Genomic DNA, 20,671 nt, shown 5'->3' on the forward strand with positions numbered 1-20,671 from the left:
TGTTTATGGAGGTCAGAGGACAACTCTCTGGAGTGGATTCCCTCCCTCCACCGTGTGAGTCCTGGATGTGAAACTGGGCCCTCAGGCTTGGCACAAAGTGCCTTTATCCACTGAGCTATCTCTTGCTGGCTCTCTGTTTTACTTTTGGGGAGACAGGATTTTACTATGTAACCCAGGCTGACTTCAACTAGCAGTCTCTGCCTCAGTCTCCAGAATGTTTGATGATAGGGTAGACTGCCCCACTTACCTAGATCAAATATTTTGTAGACAATCCCTCAAAATTGAGGTTTTTGATGTTTTTCTCATAAGCATGACTTTTGTTTTTTCTAAAGGGAATGATCACAGATGCAAAATACCATTTGCATCACATCATACCAAGGGCATGTAATAGAACAACATGATTAGCCTTGTTGATGTTGACCTTGGTCACCTGGCTAAAGTAGTATGTCAAGTCTCTCCACTGTAAAGTAACTCTGCTTCCCCACCCCTTCATTACTGTATTGTTTGGAAGGAAGTCACTGTACAAAAATCTACTTAATGAGCCATTTATTTATTTATAGACAGGGCATGTTCTTGCTGTATAGTCTAGGCTGACTTGTATTAACCCAAGCTGGCCTAGGATTTGTGATCCTCCTGTCTGAATCTGGGGTTACAGGCATGCGCCACTACCAAGCACAATCCTACCCTCCCCCCATAGCTGAGACCTCAGTTCTTTAAAGCATCATTCTTTCTTCCCAAGGTCATCTTTAGCTGTATGGTTAAACCCAGACAAGGGGATGTAAGGGGATGTACGACCCTGTCTCAAAATATTTTTAAAAGATAATTGATGGGCTTCCAATCCTGTCTGGGTCATGCGACCAAGTTCAACCACTAGAATTAGAACTCCCCTGAAGGAAGGAGAATATCCTAATTAAAGCATCCTCTCCTCTCAAAATGATGACATTTGCCCAGGCCTAACTTGCTTTCCTCCACTATTCAACTTAAGGACAAGAAGATTGCTGACCTAGAAACCTAGGAGATGATGTTGACACCTTTAATAGCACAGCTGTGAGTGGACACATAGGCAGAAAGATCACCTTCAAAGCATTTCAACTACACACTGCCACTGCAGCCCCACCCTGACCTATAGGATTATAGGACCTTAGCCTAACCCATTGAAACATACACCTGCATTCCTGGGCTCAAGTGAACTCATAAACTCATACACTAGGTATCTACTCTGGGTATGGCCCTAAGTTAGAAAGCTGGCATCTTTTTGTCTTGATGGATTTTGTTCTCAAGTCTCTCCATTGTCAGTATAGAAGTACAATCCCATCAAACTAGCTCCTGGCTTTTTCTAGCCATTCAAAACATTATCTTTTAGTAAACTGCAATTGTTTCTTACTCTTGTCTGTATCTCAAGGAAAGCACCACATCTGATACAAAGAAGATACTTGGTATTTGGATTTTTTGTTGCTTTACTATTATTACATTTATTTATTCGGTGTGGGGGACCAAATACAATACCAGAGTGGGGTGTGGAGGTCAGAGAACAACTTGTCGGAGTAGGAATAAGTTCTGTCTATTCACTATGTGGATTTCATGGGATAGAACTCTAGTCATCAAGGCTTAGCAGTGAGTGCCTTTACCGTTTGAACCATTTTGCCATCCCCTGATTTTTTGTTTGCTTTTTGAGGCAGGTTCTTTTCTTGTAGCTCAGGCCACTTAAGTATTTGTTTTCAAATACTTAGGACTTGGTGGCATAGTCTGTAATTTCAGTGCTGAACAGCAAGGCTGAAGCAGGAGGTCCAGAACTTGGGTGGCTAAAAAAAGAGGATTACCTTGAGTTGGAGCTATCTAGTGAGTACCAGGTTAACCAGGGCTAAATAGCTATATTCTGTGTACACACACACACACACACACACACACACACACACACACACACACACACACACACACACACACCAGGGCTAATAGCTAGATTCTGTGTACACACACACACACACACCACACACACACACACACACACACACACACACGCACACACACAGCGCCACACCACACACGCACACCACACAACCACCAGGGCTAAATACTAGATTCGTGTACACACCACACACACACACACACACACACACACACAAGAGAAGAGAGAGGAGAGAGAAACGAAGAGAGAGAGAGACAGACAGACAGACAGACAGACAGACAGACAGAGATGGGGAGGAGAGGAGAGAGAGAGAGTCAAGAAGATAATCAGTATCACAAAATAACACATTGAACCCCACCTTTCACCTCCATGACTGCTCTGTCTCTGGCACATAGTAGGTATTCAAGACAAGAAAATCCATGATCATATTTTTTCTAATGTTTGTCACATATTATGTTCTGAAATAAAAACCGACAGACCTAGTAATGCAGGAAGATGGAAGAGATAGAGGCAGGGAGCCCCAAGTTCAAAGCCAGTTATAGATCAGTTCAAAGTTCAGCTATCAGATCAGTCTGGGAAAGGTGGCCCTATCTCAAAATAAAAAAGTCTGAGAATATATAGCTCAGTGGTAGAGCACTTGTACACCACCATGTAAGGCCCTAGGTTCATGGCCTGGTACTGAAAAACACAAACATCACAGCATGATTGGCAGAAACTACAACATTCTCCCTTTCGTAATGGCAATAGCAGACTTGAATTGATTGATTGGTGCCCTCTTGTGGTCAAGAAAACAAAATACCAACTCACAGTCTAAGGCATCACCTGGTATGTGACAAGCAGGGGACTTCTGTAGAGTCAATTAACTTTTTTTTTTTTTCCCCAAATGAGAACAGGCATAATCCAAACAAAAGAGAAGCATCCCATTTGGGATATTTAAAATTTTAAAACAGTCTCCAGTATTCCCAGCTGGCCTTGAACTAGCTATGTAGCTGAGAATGACCTTGAACCTGTGATTCTCCTGCCTCCACCTCTGCTTATTTGTTGGAATTAAAAGTTTGTGCTGATGTGTCCATTTTAGAAAGTTTAACTGTGATTTTTTTCTTTTAGATAAGGTCTAAGTGTCATGGCTGACTTTAAACTTGCTGTGTAGCTGAGGCTGTTCTTCATGCCTCTACCTATCAAGTTATGGGATGGCATGTGTGCACCACATATCTCAGGTGCCAACTCTGATCTAAAAGATTGGGTTAGGGCGGCTGGAGAGACGGCTCAGCTGTAAGAGTACTGGCTGCTCTTCCAGAGGTCCTGAATTCAGTTCCCAGCAGCCACATGGTGGCTCACAGCCATCAGTAATGAGATCTGGGGCCCTCTTCTGACCTGCAGCCAATAACTGTATTCATAAACAATTAAAAAAAAAGATTGGGTTAGGAATGTGGCTAAGTAGCTGGGTGTTGGTGGCGCATGCCTTTAATCCCAGCACTAGGGAGGCAGAGGCAGGAGGATGTCTATGAGTTTGAGGCCAGCCTGGTCTACAGAGTGAGTTCCAGGACAGCCTCCAAAGCTACAGAGAAACCCTGTCTTGAAAAACCAAAATAAATAAATAAATGCCTCCCCCCCCAGAAAAGAAAAGAAAAGAGAAACCCTGTCTTGGGGAGAAGGGGAAGGTAATCTTTGTGCAGACTGTGAAGATATATCTCTGCTAAGGCAAATTGGTTTAATAAAAATCTGAATATCCAATAGTTAGGCAGGAGAGCATAGGTGGGACTTCCAGGCAGACACAGAAACTCTGGGAAGAAGAGAGGCAGAATTCGACAGCCAGAAATGGAGGAAATGGGACATGCTGTACTGAGGAGAGGTAACGAGCCATGTGGCAGAATATAAATTAATGTAAATGGGTTAATACACATTATAAGAGGTAATGAGGGGGCTGGAGAGATGGCTCAGAGGTTAAGAGCACTGACTGCTCTTCCAGAGGTCCTGAGTTCAATTCCCAGCAACCACGTGGTGGCTCACAACCATTTGTTATGAGACCTGGTGCCCTCTTCTGGTGTGCAGATATACATGGAAGCAGAATGATGTATACATAATAAATAAATAAAATCTTTAAAAAAAAAAGAGGTAGTGTGAACAAGCCTAAACTAAGGCCAAGCTTAATAATGAATGAGAAGTCTCTGTGTCATTATTTGGGAGCTGGCAATTCAAAGAGAGTCAAACTACAATAGGTTCTTCACATACAGCATCTCAGTTAAACCTCACAGAATCCATTACATGGTCATTCATTCATCTTACTTAGTTAAAATAAGGTTTAAAGAGGTTAAATGACAAGCCACCCAACGTCACTCAATTAGCAAATGACAGAACCTCAAGTTAGCCTCAATCATCCCACTTGGAATTTGTTTTGGAGGGAAGGGGGTCTTCTTGCTGTGTAGCACAGGTTGTCCTTGAACTCAAGATTCTGCTTCTGTCTCCACAGTGCTAAGATTACAGGTATACTTCATGACACCCAGCTTCAACCACCCCACTTCAGTGAGACTGCTATTAACTGCCTTGCTGTAATGTCTTCGTGTGATATGTTGACAGCAATCTGTGTCTATCACAGCACCACCCACATAGTTGAGGTTGTTTACTTCTTCCTCTCAGCCATCAAGATGCTCTCGAGAAAGCCATTCATCCGTTCTTTCATTCAACAAATATTTAGTGAGTGCTTCTTGCATGACAGGCCTCGTGCTAATTGCCAGAAATACAATAATGAATAAGACAGAGGTTTCCTGGGCATGGTGGCACGTATCTATAATCCTAATACTTGAAAGGGGGAGACAGGAAAGATAAAAAACTCATGGCCTGTCTCAGCTACACACACACTGAGTTTAAGGCCATCCTGGGTTACTCAAAAGGAAAGGGAGGAAGCAAACAATTACACAAGCAAGTAAGGAAACAAGAGTCATCTTTTTTTGTTTTGTTTCGTTTTTGTTTTTTGAGACAGGGTTTCTCTGTGTAACAATCCTGGCTGTCCTGAAGCTCACTGTGTAGACCAGGCTGGCCTCAGAACTTACTGAGATCTGCCTGCCTCTACCTCCCAAGTGCTGGGATCAAACGTGTGTGCACCACCACTGGCCAGAAACAGGAGTCATCTCAAGTCACTGGCTCACCTCTAAGCCTGATGAAAGGAGAGAACCAACTCCTGCAAGAACTCCTCCACATGTGTGTCATGGCACAAAATAAATGGGAAAAATTAAAAACAAACAGAATATAAACAATTGATTTGGGCTGGAGAGATGGCTCAGAGGTTAAGAGCACTGACTGCTCCTCCAGAGGTCCTGAGTTCAATTCCCAGCAACCATGGTGGCTCACAACCATCCATTATGAGATCTGTGCCCTCTTCTGGTGTGCAGATATACATGGAAGCAGAATGTTGTATACATAATAAATAAATAAAATCTTTTTAAAAATCAAACAAGCCAGGTGTTGGTGGCACATGCCTTTAATCCCAGCACTCAGGAGGCAGAGGCAGGTGGATGTCTGTGAGTTCGAGACCAGCCTGGTCTACAAGAGCTAGTTCCAGGACAGCCTCCAAAGCCACAGAGAAACCCTGTCTCGAAAAACCAAAATAATAATAATTAATAATAATAATAATAAATAAATAAATTAAAAAATTAAACAATTGATTTGTGACATTATGTGGCTAACTAGTGGTATTCTAATGGCTGAAACAGGAATAGACCCAAACAAGCAATTAGAAAATCTTGATGTGGTAGCACCTGGGAGATAGAGGCAAGGTTAGGAATTCCAGGTCATCCTTCGTACCACAACAAATCTGAGGCCATCCTGAACTACATGAAGCCTTGTCACAAAAAGAACAGCAAACACACACACACACACACACACACACACACACACACACACACACACACACAGTGCTTGCTTGCCTACCATGCTAGAAGCTTTGCATTGTAAATGAACGAACGAATGAATGACAACAGGGCAGCCTGATCTATATAGCAAGTTCTAGACCATCCAAGGATTCATAGTGAGTGTCTATCTCTGAGAGAGAGAGAGAGAGAGAGAGAGAGAGAGAGAGAGAGAGAGAGAGCAAAGAGCAATAAAAATACCAGATATAGTGGTGAATGCCTGTAGTTGCAGCTACTTGAAGTGGCTGAGGCAGGAACCCCTTTTAGGTCAATAAGTTTAAGATGCAAGATAAGTTTTGCAGTGAAGAAAGATCCCTTATCTCAAAAAGAAACAAAAAAGGTAGGGAAAGATATAGTTACAAATGAGAGCAGGAAGGGGAAGAGCGTGGAAAGAATATGTGAAGTCATATATAACTGGATCAAAGGGATTAACTTGTGAAATAGAAAGACAAGAACATTCTCGCAGGTTTCTGGCTTATGGTCAAGACTTATGAAACTCTGTCCTAGACACCAAGTTCAGGGCTTGACATGTCTTATATGTCTATCATTATTTTTGCAATAATTTTAACTCAGGGCCTCTTGACTGAAAATACAAACTCTATCACAAAGTTCAGGCACATACTCCTTTTATTTTATTCTTCAAGATTTCCTTATAGGTGGCTAGAGAGATGGATTAGTGGTTAAAAGCAGTTATGGCTTTTGAGGGTGGCTGGGTTCTTTCCCAGCATCCACACTGGGTCTTGAAACTGCCTATAATTCCACTTGAAGGAATCCAATACCCTCTTAGGTCTCCAAGGGTTCCTGCACACATGTGGTGCACAGAAACTCTCCCAGGCACAAACACATGCATACACAAAAATAAACTTAAGAGATTTCCTTTCAAAACTGGAAAGATGGCTCAGGAACTCAGAGCTCTGGCTGCATTTCTAGAGGGCCAGGTTCAATTCCCATCACCTACATGTTGACACACAACCATCTGTTACTCCAGTTGCAGGGGATCCAATGAGCCTGTACTAGCACTGTACATACATGGTACACAGATATGTGTGAAGACTATGTATATATCTATACACATAAAATTACTTGCATGGGCTATGTCTCTAATCTCAGCAGTCAGGAGGCAAAAGCAGATGGATCTCTGTGGGTTCCAGGGCAGCCAGGGGTACAGAGTGAGACAGTGTCAAAAAAAAAAAAAGAGAGAGATTTATTTGTATGTAGATATGTATACACGGGAGGACCTGGTGCCAAAGGACGGCATTTGCTTTCCTAGAACTAGAGTTATAGGCAGCAGCTGTAGGCCTCAGTGCTGTGTGGGTTCTGGGAACCAAACCCAGGTCTCTGCATGAGCAGCAAGTGCTTTCAACCCCTAAGTCATGTATGTCTCCAAGGGTGGAATTCTTTTTGTTGTTGTTTGTTTTCCAAAATCCTTTTTTCCCTCCCTTAATTACATTGTTGTTGTTGTTGTTGTTGTTGTTGTTGTTGTTGTGTGTGTGTGTGTGTGTGTGTGTGTGTGTGTGTGTAAGGCACACAGTTATCACTCGAATGAATGAGGTCAGAGGGCGACTTACAGGAATCAGTCAGTTCTCTCCTACCACCATGTGGTTCCCATGACATAGTGGCAGATGCCTTTACCCACTTTGTGGTCTGGTATGTCCTAAGGTGCCAACTCTTGGCTTCCTTTCTTTTCTGTTACTCCCCTCTTCTCTATCTTATTTATCTTAGAATGTAGTCCTGGCTGTCCTGAAACTCCCTGTATAGACTACGCTGGCCTTGAACTCAGAGATCTGAGGACATCTATTGCTCCACTGGAGTGCTGGAATTAAAGATATGCGCCACTGTACCCAATTTATTTTATTTATTGGGACAGGGTATCATTATATAGCTATGGCTGGTCTGAAACTCCCTGTGTAGACCAGTTGGGTCTTGAGCTCAAAGAGATCGGCCTGCCTCTGCCTCTTAAGTGTTAGGATTAAAGTCATAAGCACCACTTAGATCAGAGGTCTTTGAAAGTAGATGCCATAGTGTCATTTTGAGAGTTTCCCCTCATAGCAACTCAGGCTCAGCCTTGTGTATGGTATTACTGGGATGAGCCTTCATGCCCAGTTCTAGGTGGTTTTGTAAAATAATATGTAAATAAAGGTAAAGTAAATTTGACGAAATATTAACACTGAATGAAGATGAAAAGTATTTAGGAATTCATTATTACGATGATTCAGGGTTTAACTTTTCAGTGTTTGAAAAAGTTATATTTTAAGAAGGAAAAGCTGGAAAGAAGCTATGTTAGTATGTTAGAATTCTTTTTCGGGGGGTGGGGTTCGACACAGGGTTTCTCTGGGTAGCTTTGGAGCTTATCCTGGCACTCACTCTGGAGACCAGGCTGGCCTCGAACTCACAGAGATCCATCTGCCTCTGCCTCTCAAGTGCGGGGATTAAAGGTGTGTGCCACCAACGCCCGGAGCTATGTTAGAATTCTAGATACTTGAACTAAAACTTGCTGTGAAAACAGAAAAACAAATTCAAGATATATTTTGGAAGTAGAAACCACATGACTTGCTCACAGACTGCTAAATCAGAGCCTGAGAACCACCAGCATAAACAGACCAAAAGAAAAAGGAAAAAAAAAAAAAAAACACCGGAAGCCAAGGCTAGCTCCACCCTTCCCTTCCTGAGAGGGAAGTGAGGAAAGAACGCGACCATCTGGACTCACACGCGCTTCCGGTCTAGTGTCGCGAAGAGACTGAAATTCCTAGGACCTCCTTTGGTTCCTCCCACAATGGGCGGCCCCCAGCGAACATCTGACCAATAGTGAACGAGACGGCGTGCGCTAGCCCAATGGTCCTGCAGTGGGTGGAGCCTGTGACAGGGGTTTGAGCCCTGGAGTTGGAGTTACGGCCCACGTGGGGAGCTACGCGGTAGATCCGGCTTGAATCCCTAGTGCGGGAGAGGGACCTGCAGTGGAGATGGGGCCGGCCCCCGCCGGAGAGCAGCTACGCGGAGCAGCTGGGGAGACAGAGGTTGGTTGATCTCAGTAGGTGGAAGAGAGTCTCAAAATGTGCTGTCCTGGCTACAGAGCCTGAGATAGTCAGGCCTGACAGCTGGCTTGTGAGGGACTTCAAGGTGGCCCATTCTGGAGGAACCGTGTTTCCACTATTTTTCCAACCTACATCATTGGGAAATATTTTTAGGGAAGCTTGGCCTAACAAGATCTGAATAGATCAGGAGTGGAGGTGATATTTAAAAAGCCCCAAGCCTGTGTCAGCAAAAGATTTGTGGTATCTGGAAACAGGAAGGCTTTGGGGCACTGCTTAAGGCGGTGAGCCAGGTCCAAGCAGGACTGCAGGCTCCTGCTGTCAGAGTCATCCCGATGTTGGACATCCTGAGTTTTATTAAATCTGACGCCCACTGTGAAAAGTTTCTGCACCCTGATAAGCCTCTCTGCCGATGCAGCAATGCAAATTAGGCCAAATCAAACCAAATTATAAGAAGCCAATGTTTAATGGATACAGCGTTCCCAGATGGCCTGCCTGGGCCAAGGCAAGCCCACAAAGGATCCTCCAGATAACGCCAGTACCTGCATTAGCTCCTGGGACATCCATGCTGGTACCACCTTTCCAGGCTCAAGTCGGCACCTCTTAAGGATACTTGTTGCAGCTGGGACCCTTGACCCTCCACTGTCTGGTTTTCCAAGATGTCACAATGAAAGTCCTCTCTGTTCTCCTTCCTGGCACATTCATTGCAATTAGGACAGATGTTAATGATCTATTTGTCTCCTAGCAACCTGCTTTCTCCACCCACACCTCCTGCAGAGTGGGAACCCACCAATTTCTGACTTTGTCCCTCCCCCACATCATCCCTTGTTAGCAGGAAGAAGACAGACATGAATCGGTGTCCATATACCTAAAGAGTCTGGGATGTTAGGATGGAAGCTTAACCCCAGCCCCTGGCATCCATATACCCAAAGAGTCTGGGATGTTATGATGGAAGTTCTACCCAAGCCCCCTTCCCCTATCCCTCCAAACTCTGTTGCATCTCAGAAAGCCCACCAAATGATGACCCCTCCCCCAGAGATGCTCAAGACCACTCTTACAGAGTATTTAAACTGCCCCCCCAAAAATAGATGTGTGGTTTTCCAGTCTCTCTTTCCCATCTCCTCTCTGGGGAGCTGGAAGGCCATCCAGGAGTGCTGTATCCATTAAGTGTGGGCCTTTTCCAATTTGGTTTGATTTGGGCTGATTTGGATTGTTGTATCAGTGGAAACTTATGGGGTACAGAAACTTTTCAAACTGGAAGGGAGAAGCCAGAGTAGATGAAGCCTTTACCCACAATCTTTAGGCAACTGATGTAGATACCCACGGTTTCATGTTGACTTTTCCCTCTCTGGCCATAGGAACTTGCCCTAGAAGGTGTCAGCAAGAAGGCAACTTCAAGAAAGCGTGCAAAAGCTGAGCCACCTGCAGAAGGCCTCCTGCAGCCAGTGAAGCTCAGTCGAGAGGAGCTGTACAAGGAGCCTACAAATGAGGAGCTGAATCGCCTGCGTGAGACTGAGATCTTGTTCCACTCCAGTTTGCTTCGTTTACAGGTACTTGGGTGACCTGGGCATAAGTTAGAGGGGTTTCTTTGGGGTTCTGAGGCTGACAGTCTCCCCTTTCCCTCTCTTACAGGTAGAGGAGTTACTGAAGGAAGTGAGACTCTCAGAGAGGAAGAAAGAGAGGATCGACACTTTCCTGAAGGAGGTCAATCTGCGGATCCAGAGAGTGCCCTCTGTCCCTGAGACTGAGGTGAGACTGTGGCCAGGGAACAGCGAGGCATCTGACACATTTTGCTGTTCTCCCAAGAGAGTGGAATGCTGGGGAAGTCATTCTCACTGCAAGAAAACTGAACTAGGTCACCAGTCATCCGTGTACTAATCACTCAACAACCATTTGTATGTCTTGCACAAATTTTATAGGAGTTTGTTTGAACAGGGTCTTATGTAGCCCTGATTGGCCTTGAACTCCTAACAGTCCTGCCACAGCTCCCAAGGACTGAGATTGAGGGCCTGAGCCACATTTTGGTTTTTGGTTTTTTTTTTTTTTGTTTTTTTGTTTTGTTTTTTTTTTTTTTTTGAGATGGGGGTTTCTCTATGTAGCTTTGGAGCCTGCCTTGGCACTTGCTCTGTACATCAGGCTGGCCTCAAACTCATAGAGATCCACCTGCCTCTGCCTCCCGAGTGCTGGAATTAAAGGCTTGTGCCACCACCGCCGGGCAGCACCCTTTGTGTTTTTAAAACAGGGTTTTAACTCTGTAACTCATGTAGTCCTCAGACTGGTGGCAGTCCTCCTACGTCAGCCTCCTGAGTCCTGGGATTGTAGTTGTGAACTTTAACTTCCAACCAAATATGGACATTTTATTTATTTATTTATTTATTGGTTTTTCAAGACAGGGTTTCTCTGTATTGTTTTGTAGCCTGTCCTGGAACTCAATCAGTAGACCAGGCTGGCCTCAAACTCACAGAGATCAGCCTGCCTCTGCCTCCCGAGTGCTGGGATTAAAGGCGTGTGCCACCAATGCCTGGTTTGACTTTTTATTTTATGTATTTATTTATTGGGACAGGCTGTGATATAGTCCAGGCTGGCTTTGAACTTGATTACTGTATAGTCAAGAGTGATCTTGAACTTGTGGTCTTCCTGCCTTCCCAAATGCTGGGATTACAGGTGTGTGTCACCATTCCTAACCTGAAAGTATTAGAAGTCAGTCATGGTGGTTTTAATGTTTTTGTCAGTCAAGTTGTCTTCATGGAGAAGGTGTTTATGGAAGATTGAGAGTTTAGTTTTTAACATATTGGTGTGTTGTCTATAGACTTCGGGGGTTTGTGAGGAAGGCAGCAGAATCCATGTGTTTCCTCTTTGTTCTTACAGCTCACTGACCAGTCATGGCTCCCAGCTGGGGTTCGAGTGCCCCTCCACCAAGTTCCCTACACTGTGAAGGGTTCCTTCCGATTCCTGCCTCCATCCCAGATCACTGTCGTAGGCAGCTACCTTCTGGGGACTTGTATCCGACCAGATATCAATGTGGATGTGGCTCTGACCATGCCCAGAGTAAGGCCGGTGGTTTGGGGGGTATAAAGGCCCACTACTCTGAGGGCAGCCCTACATGGACTCTAGGGCCAGTTACTGTCCTTTTGGGATTTTGCGCTCTGTCTGGAAATTGGTTTAGGCACTCCTGAGTCAGTGAAGAAGCCCTGGGACTTCAACCTAGCTCTTATGTGTCTTACCTCCCTCTTCATCCTTGACTCCTCCAGGAAATCTTACAGGACAAAGATGGGCTGAACCAGCGATACTTCCGCAAGCGAGCCCTTTACCTAGCTCACTTAGCTTACCACCTGGCCCAAGATCCCTTCTTTGGCAGTGTTCGCTTCTCTTACACCAATGGCTGCCACCTGAAGCCCTCGCTGCTGCTGCGGCCACACGGTGGGAGTCACACACTGGGTTTAGTGCACAGTATGGGATGGCAAATCTGGAGGGGGAGTACAAGGTCCAAAATAGAAGCCTCAAGGCCAAGGCTAGAGGCATTGGTCTCAAATTCTGAGGTGGGAAGTCATGGGTCCCCAAGTATGAGGGGGTGGCAAGTGGATCCCTCTGGTTCCAGGAGTTGTAGAATGTCAGTATTCTTTGTCTCTACCCAGGGAAGGATGAGCGCCTGGTTACTGTACGTCTGCATCCATGCCCTCCTGTAGACTTCTTCCGCCCTTGCCGCTTGCTGCCAACCAAGAACAATGTGCGATCCGCCTGGTACCGCGGGCAGAGTGCTCCAGAGAGTGGTGAGTGGACACTGGTGTTGAGATATGTTGGTGGACAGGGGCGGGGTGGAGGCTTCATTCCTCACGGCCTCTATTTTTTTTTTTCCACGACAGCAAGCCCAGAGCCCCCTACACCCCACTATAACACATGGATCCTGCAGGATACAGTGCTTGAATCTCAAATGCACCTGCTGTCAACTGTGTTGGGCTCTGCCCAGGGACTGAAGGATGGTATAGCACTTCTGAAGGTTTGGCTGAGGCAGCGGGAGCTGGATAAGGTGAGTTGGGGGGTGCCCCAGTCTCCTCACCCCATTGTGATGGGGTGCTTCTGAACTCAGTCTGTCATGTCTCTTTCAGGGCCTGGGTGGATTTAATGGGTTCCTTATCTCCATGCTGGTTGCCTTCCTCGTGTCTAAACGCAAGATCCATACTACCATGAGCGGCTACCAGGTCCTGAGAAGTGTCTTGCAGTTTCTGGGTAAGGCAGCTAGACTGGAAAGGCCAGGGGTTCCACTTATGTCAGGGATCCTCTCATTCAGTTAGAGCTCCTTTAATTCCTTGTCACCAGACAGATGGGAAAACTGAGACATGCCGGTGTAGTCACTAAGTCTGAGGGAGGGAGGTTGTCATTGTGGCTGGGTCCCACGAGGAACCTTCTAACACACCTACCTTCTCTGGTTCACTCCAGCCACTACAGATCTGACGGTCAATGGAATCAGCTTATCTCTCAGTTCAGATCCCTCCTTGGTGAGTTAGGGAAGGGCAGGGCAGGTCTGTGCCAAGAGGCCTGAAGGTAAAGTTCAGCGCTGAGTGACTTCTTTCTGCCTCCCAGCCAGTGCTGGCTGACTTCCACCAGGTTTTCCCAGTTGTGTTCCTGGACTCTACAGGCCGCCTCAACCTCTGTGCCGATGTCACAGCTTCCACTTACAACCAGGTACCAATGGGCTCTGTTCCTGCATCCTTCAGAGGTCCCAGCTCAGACAATGTTACTTTGTTGGTATCAGAGCCTCACACACTCCTCTCCAAAGAAGTAAGGTCAGATGTGACCCTTTCAACCAGTGAGGGTTGCAGCTGTGGTCCCTCCTTTACCCTGTGGCCCAGGTGCAGCACGAGGCACAACTGTCCATGGCCTTGCTGGACAGCAAAGCTGATGATGGATTCCAGCTGCTGTTGATGACACCCAAGCCCATGATACGGGCTTTCGACCACATTGTCCAGTGAGTCTGGTGCTAATAGAGGGTATGGGTCATTAGGGAGGAGGAGTCAAGGACCTAGTGGGTCCTGATTGGTCCTCTTTGTTCTGTGCCCTCCAGTCTCCGTCCACTGAGTCGGCTGCAGGCAGCATGTCACCGGCTAAAGCTTTGGCCAGAGCTGCAGGACAATGGTGGGGACTATGTTTCAGCAGCTTTGGGACCGCTAACCACGATTTTGGAGCAGGGTCTGGGGGCCCGACTGCACCTGCTGGCTCACTCTCGGCCCCCAGTTCCAGAGGTGAGACCATGTAGAATGGGAAGTAATGAGTCCCTAGCAGGCGTGGTTACGGTGTCCCCTACAGGGGAGTTTGTGGGGTCCCAAGGGACACAAAAGACAAGCTGCCCAGCTGGTTAGTTTCTAGACCAGGCTGGGGCCCTTTGAGATTGATGTCAAAGTTTTTATGCCCTACAGTGGGATATCAAGGAAGATCCACCGAAGCATAAGGACTCTGGGACTCTGACCCTGGGATTGCTCCTCCGGCCTGAGGGACTGACCAGTGTTCTTGATCTTGGTCCTGAGGCTGACCAGCCTGAGGTGTGGAACCCTAGCCTGCCCGTGGGAAGGAGTGGGTGGGTCAGCCTGTGTTTTTACACTTCAGTGCTTAGAATTGAGCTTAGGGCTTTGAGCATGTTATTAGGCAAGGCCTCTACCACTGTGCTACACCCCAACTCAGTCTGTCTTTCCTGAGCTTTCCTCCCATCCTCTGCTTCTCCCCAGGCTGCTGACTTCCGTCAGTTCTGGGGATCCCGCTCAGAACTTAGACGTTTCCAGGATGGAGCCATCCGGGAAGCTGTGGTCTGGGAGGCGGCCTCTGTGTCTGAGAAGCGCCTTATTCCTCAGCAGGTGGTCACCCACCTCCTGGCACTGTGAGTATTAGCATCTTCCTGCCAGAGGGCTGCTGTGGTCGATAGGCATAGTCCCTGATGACCTTATTCTCTCTGTGTTCTTCAGCCATGCTGACATCCCAGATACCTGTGTCCACTATGTGGGTGGTTTCCTCGATGCATTGATCCAAGGCCCAAAAGAGGTAAGAGCCTGGGATCTAAGAGTGATTGTGGAGTAAACTCTTGACAAGACTGGAAAGAACCACCGCAGCGAGGCTTCATCTTCTTGTGTCCAGCAGGGGGTGCACTGGTCCTTCAGTAGCCTGAGTCATGGCAGGATCCTCCTAGGTGGTGCTGGGCTTTTGTAAGACCTAGATAGACTTCTTCCTCAGTGTCTTCTCTTCGTCAGGTCTCCAACACAGGTGAAGAGGCCCTGGCATTAGCTGTGCGTTGCTATGATGACCTCAGCCGCCTGCTATGGGGGCTGGAGGGTCTCCCACTCACTGTGTCTGCCGTTCAGGGAGCTCACCCAGTGCTGCGCTACACAGAGGTAAGGTGGGGAGTCCTTTCCAGTTGGTGCCTCCGCCACACTCAGTTTTTCTCCCTTTTACCTCCTGTGTCTGGGCTCTCCCTCCATGTTAAAGTTGCCGTCCTCATTTCTTCTCCAGGTATTCCCTCCAACCCCAGTTCGGCCTGCCTATTCCTTTCATAAGCATCTCCAAGAGCGGGCCTCACTGTTGCCCCGGCTGGATAAGCCCTGCCCTGCCTATGTGGAGCCTATGACTGGTAAGAGGGTTTTGGGAAGCAAGTGGGAAGGGCAGCAGGCTGCAGTATTAGATCTGTCACCCCTTTTATTCTTCAGTGATTTGTCACCTGGAGGGCAGTGGGCAGTGGCCTCAGGACGCAGAGGCTGTGCAGCGAGTCCGCGCGGCCTTCCAGCTGCGCCTGGCGGAAGTGTTGACACAGCAGCATAGGCTGCCGTGCCGAGCTACTGCCACGCACACCGATGTCCTCAAGGTCAGGCCGGTGTGGGGGTTGGGGGTGGGGGTGGGGTGGGGGGGAGTCACAAGCAACGGGCTCCAGGGGTGTCAGGGCGTACGAGGGGCATAACCCTGTGGGTAGTGTGCTGTGGGACCAGGGAGGCAGGCAGCAGAGCACCCCCAAGTGTTCACTTCCTGTGCCACACCTTCCCACAGGATGGATTTGTGTTCAGAATTCGAGTAGCCTATCAACGGGAGCCGCAGATCCTGAGGGAGGTACGGAGCCCCGAGGGGATGATCTCTATGAGAGACACACCTGCCTCCCTGCGCCTTGAGAGAGACACCAGGCAGTTGCCCCTGCTCACCAGTGCCTTGCATGGGTAAGGCTACATGCATAAGCTCTTCTTGGGCGTACAGCTTCTGCCCCCATTCTGCTCTCCTGGCTAACAGGCTCTCTGGGAGGCTAGATAACATAATATCTCATTTGTAAAACGGTAGTAACATTAGTAACAGTCTCTCAGGTGTTTGCTAGGAGACGGTGCAATGACATCTGTAGCACATTCTCACAGAGGCCAGTGTTGGCCAGTTGAGTGACACTGGCAGTGGGGGCTGACACTGGGGCTCTGAGTTCACTGCCATTCCCTCTTCTCCCAGACTCCAGCAGCAGCACCCAGCCTTCTCAGGTGTGGCTCGCCTGGCCAAGCGGTGGGTACGTGCCCAGCTCTTGGGCGAGGGATTCACTGATGAGAGCCTGGATCTGGTGGCTGCTGCCCTCTTCCTGCACTCTGAACCCTTCACCCCTCCCAGGTAATTCCTCCAACATTTCCCTTACCTAGGGAAGTTGCCCTTCCTGATGCAGTTCTTCCTCTAAATGGGGGAGGGTGCTGATTACTGATAGAGGACATTCTCAGATACCTAGTCCACCCACAATCTACACTAAGGGATTATGGGAAGCTTGCTGGGGACATCAGGCCTCAGATTCTTCCTCATTCTGTCTACTAAGCTCCCCTCAGGTTGGCTTTCTTCGGTTCCTTTACCTGGTGTCTACCTTTGATTGGAAGAACAACCCTCTCATTGTCAACCTCAACAGTGAACTGACTGGTAGGTGGTAGGACTCAGGTCAGACCACTGGAAGAACTCCCCTTTATAGATGGCACAGTAAGGCAGGCGAGGTCTCCCTGGAATTCTGTCAGGGAAGCCTCCTGCATCCCAGATGTCTAAGCCTAACTGTCTTGGGGAAGAGAATTGTCAGGAGGAAGAGGCCTGTATCAAGTCTGGCTTAGAGAGCTTTGCCTGTGCGGTGGTCCATGACAAAATGGACTGGGATGGTGAGCAAGCCACCGGGGGCTGTGGAGAGAGGGGAGAGCGGAGGAAGGTTTCTTGTGTACTAGGTGAGAGGTCTTGTGGGGATGGGGGGGGCAGGAAGTTAGACTAGCTGCCCACACCTTGCGGGTGGGATTGTTGATTTCCCATTGTAATCTTAGGAGCTCTGGGTCTCAGCAGAGAGCAGGGTGTCGGGTTCCTAATTCTCCAGGTGTGTGAGAGCCCAGGATGAGGGGGGCCTTGGGCAGGCCTCAGCTTGTGCAAGCCAGAGACTAGTCTGGGGGTGACAAGCAGTGGAAAACTTTGCCTCTGGGCTGAAGCTGGGAGATTAACACCCCACCCCGTTAAGGCCCATGTGGTGTCCCCTTTGTAACCTTTGTCCTTTGGGAGAGGGGTATTGGAAAATCCCTGTGATGGGCAGTTGCTGGTTACACAGTGGGAGGACCTGGGGGGTGCAGTAAAGGTATTTTGGGGAGGCTGATGTAGCATCTCCTGTCATCTCTAGCTGAGGACCAGGTAGAAATTCGGAGTAGTTTCCTGGCAGCACGGACACAACTCCCAGTCATGGTCATCATTACCCCCCAGGACCGCAGAAGCTCTGTGTGGACGCAGGATAGACCTTCTGCCCAGGTTCAACTCCATACCTGTCCCTAAATGCATTTATTTTTTTATACTAAGAAGAAAGGCCCAGTCTCTAACAGGAGAAGTATAGTCAATCTTGTGACTTTTGTGTCCTAGATCCTTCAGCAGCTTGTGATTCTGGCTGCTGAGGCCCTCCCTGTCCTAGAGAAGCAGCTGATGGATCCCCGGGGGCCTGGGGACATTAGGGTAAGCATCAGACTCAGGGTTACTCCTACGGCTGGAAGTCAACCATTCAAGGGCTTCTTTGGGTATCCAGTTGCTCTGTTTGCTGAGACAGTACAGAGAAGGCTTTGAAGCTGCCATGATGCCTGGCAGTGGTGGAGCCTGGTGGAAATCCTGGGTATCCTTTCACTTCTGGGCTCCAGCTCGTCCTGGCCGCTTTCCTCTGTGGGGTTTGCTGTTGTCACCTTCCTGTGGGCGCACAAGCCCATAATGGAATGGCCAGATGGCATGGGAATAAGGTACGTGGAAGGGTAACTTAAAGACTTCCTTAGACAGTGTTCCGGCCACCCTTCGACGTGTACGATGTACTGATTCACCTGACTCCCCGCCACATTCCCCGGCACCGTCAGGCTGTGGACCCTCCGGCTGCTTCCTTCTGCCGTGGTCTGCTCAGTGAGCCAGGGCCTTCATCTCTGATGCCTGTCCTAGGCTATGATCCCCCTCAGCTCTATTTGGCACAGCTCAGGGTAAGTTCTGAAGGACTGGTTGGCCTAGGGAGTGTTCAGTGGAGCTAGAGCCATGGAGGAGGTCCTAGGTGCCCGTTGTAATCTTGCTTGTGTTCTGTCCCATCCAGGAGGCCTTTGGAGATCTGGCACTTTTCTTCTATGACCAGCATGGTGGGGAGGTGATCGGTGTCCTCTGGAAGCCCACCAGCTTCCAGCCCCAGCCCTTTAAGGTATGTTGGTCGGTGACGGTCACGTGTTGCTGGGTGTGTACGTGTGGTTCTCTATGGGTATGCACTTCTGTGTGGGCCTGGGTCTACACTGCCCCCAACCTTGCATCTCAGTGTGTGCTTTCGTGACACTTCAACTCAGATTTATTCTCTGATTCTTCAGGCCTCCAACATAAAGGGGCACATGGTGGTGTCTCGAGGTGGGGAGCTTGTGATGGTGCCCAACATAGAAGCAATCTTGGAGGACTTTGCTGTGTTGGGTGAAGGCCTGGTGCAATCTGTAGAGGCCCGAAGCGAGAGGTGGACTGTGTGATTCCAACTTTGTGACAAGCAGTAGGTGCACCGTGGGACTTTGGACCGCTGGAGCAGTATGTCAGTGGGCAGCCACTGCAATATGGACACCTACTGGCCTGAGTACACTGATGATCCCCAGAGAAAGCGCTGCCAGGTTTTTCAGTCTAGTGCTTTAGCACTGGGGCAGGGGCCATGGTACCCTGTGTCCCCTAGACCTGACCAACCAAATTCCCCAGAAGAGGAGGAGCCAGCTCAGACGGAACTGAATCCACAAGATCCATTTGCCTGTCAGCCTGTACTGTTTTCTTCATTTTTGTTTTTCTCTCCATCTTCATCTTCCTGAAACAGTTGAAGGGCCTATACCTGCCTGGTGTGGAGACCAGGTCCTCCTTGCACTGGCAGGACATACGTGCCAGTGCACGTGCCTTTCAGGCCTTTAGATAGGACCCAAAGAAGTTGTGGCCCTTATTGAGGGTCACAGCACTAAAACAGTGGGAAGGGGTGTGTGTGTGTGTGTGTGTGTGTGTGTGTGTGTGTGTGTGTGTGTGTTGTGTGTGTGTATGTGTATGTATGTATGTGTATGAATAGAGCCCATTAAACAAATACACTGGTGTTAGTGCTATTTCCTCCCAGCATACTAACAGTGGAAAAAAGACATAGACCAGATAGGGCTTGGGTGTATGGAGTTGAGGGGGATCCTCCAGCCCAGAGGAAATGCATAAAGCACTGGATACTGCTGCCTAGCCTTTCAGCGTGAGTCCTACCCATCCTTTGCGGCTGCCTGTCGTTCCCATTACTGTGCTACACACCTGCAGTCCAGGAGCTCTGAGGGAGGCAGGATGCAGCCTCTTAGACTGATCCACACCCCTTCTGGCAGCTACTCCCTGCTTTTCTCCCCTAATCCTGGCTGTTTTCTTTCTTTCTTTCTTTCTTTCTTTCTTTCTTTCTTTTTTTTTTTTTTAGACTCAGCTCAAATAGCACCCCTCCTAGTCCCTGCCCTCACCCCCAGCCTGAGGTGTTCTTTCCGTCTTGTGAACTGTGAATGCAATTGCTCCTTGTTGAGTTCACTTGGCAGGCATGCATACCAGTGGGCACCTTCTATTGTCTTGTTGCTTTCTGGGCACCTGACTTGTCTTTTCTCGTGGTTTTCACCTACTCTGTGAGAAAGCTCCATGAGGACAGAGAACATGCTGAACTCAGATGACTTGGTGCTCCTCACAGCACCTAGAACGGGACTCTGGGACGAGACAGATAGATTTAAAAGGAGCACCTAGCCCAAGCAGGCGGAAACCGGGCACCACCAGGAGTCAGAACTTGTGGACTATGCCTAGAACTTGTGAAGTGGTGGTGGTGAAAGAAAGACTAAGACTAACTTCGAGTAGTGGTGTCACATAACCTTTAATCCCATCACTAAAGAGGCAGAGCCAGGCAGATGTCTTGAGTTTAATGCCAGCCTGGTCTACAGAATGGGTTCTAGGACAGCCAAGGTTACACAGAGAAACGCTGTCTCCAGCAAACAAATGAAAAACAGGTTGAAGAGACAGCGCAGTGGTTAAGAGCACTGGGTGCTCTTCCAGAGGTCCTGAGTTCAATTCCCAGCAACCACAGTGCGGCTCACAACCATCTATAACTAGTCCCATGGGCTATGATGCCCACCCTCTTCTGATAATGCAGACATACATGCAGACAAAGCATCCATATACATAAAGTACATATATAAATAGATCTTAAACAACATATATATATATATATATATATATATATAATATAATAATATATATATATATATTACACTGCCAGGTGTTGACTTCCATACCTTTTCTTAGTCTTTTGAGACAGGGTCCTCTATAGCCCAGGTTGGCCTTGAACT

The 20,671-nt window shown here is 48.0% G+C and overlaps 1 protein-coding gene across 2 annotated transcripts; it reads left to right on the top strand.

Moving 5' to 3' along the window:
- The first annotated feature begins 8,669 nt into the window (after positions 1–8,669).
- Nol6 (nucleolar protein 6) lies at positions 8,670–19,539 on the top strand. Of its 2 annotated transcripts, XM_027403358.2 has the most exons (26): positions 8,670–8,825; positions 10,199–10,390; positions 10,473–10,589; positions 11,709–11,888; positions 12,092–12,260; positions 12,476–12,610; positions 12,704–12,867; positions 12,947–13,067; positions 13,278–13,336; positions 13,422–13,523; positions 13,691–13,806; positions 13,903–14,080; positions 14,255–14,377; positions 14,561–14,709; positions 14,795–14,870; positions 15,077–15,217; positions 15,336–15,453; positions 15,530–15,684; positions 15,864–16,027; positions 16,302–16,454; positions 16,651–16,748; positions 17,476–17,600; positions 17,709–17,798; positions 18,107–18,301; positions 18,409–18,510; positions 18,671–19,539. In XM_027403358.2, exons 1-26 carry the CDS (start codon positions 8,772–8,774, stop codon positions 18,818–18,820), a joined length of 3,426 nt encoding a protein of 1,141 aa, XP_027259159.1. In that variant the 5' UTR covers positions 8,670–8,771; the 3' UTR covers positions 18,821–19,539. The 2 variants fall into 2 exon arrangements, with proteins under 2 accessions (XP_027259159.1, XP_027259160.1); XM_027403359.2 differs by lacking the exons at positions 18,409–18,510; positions 18,671–19,539 and having other exon boundaries at positions 18,111–18,285.
- Positions 19,540–20,671: the final 1,132 nt, after the last annotated feature.

The sequence above is a fragment of the Cricetulus griseus genome, chromosome 2 (genome assembly GCF_003668045.3).
Source record: "Cricetulus griseus strain 17A/GY chromosome 2, alternate assembly CriGri-PICRH-1.0, whole genome shotgun sequence".
Classification (NCBI taxonomy): domain Eukaryota; kingdom Metazoa; phylum Chordata; class Mammalia; order Rodentia; family Cricetidae; genus Cricetulus; species Cricetulus griseus.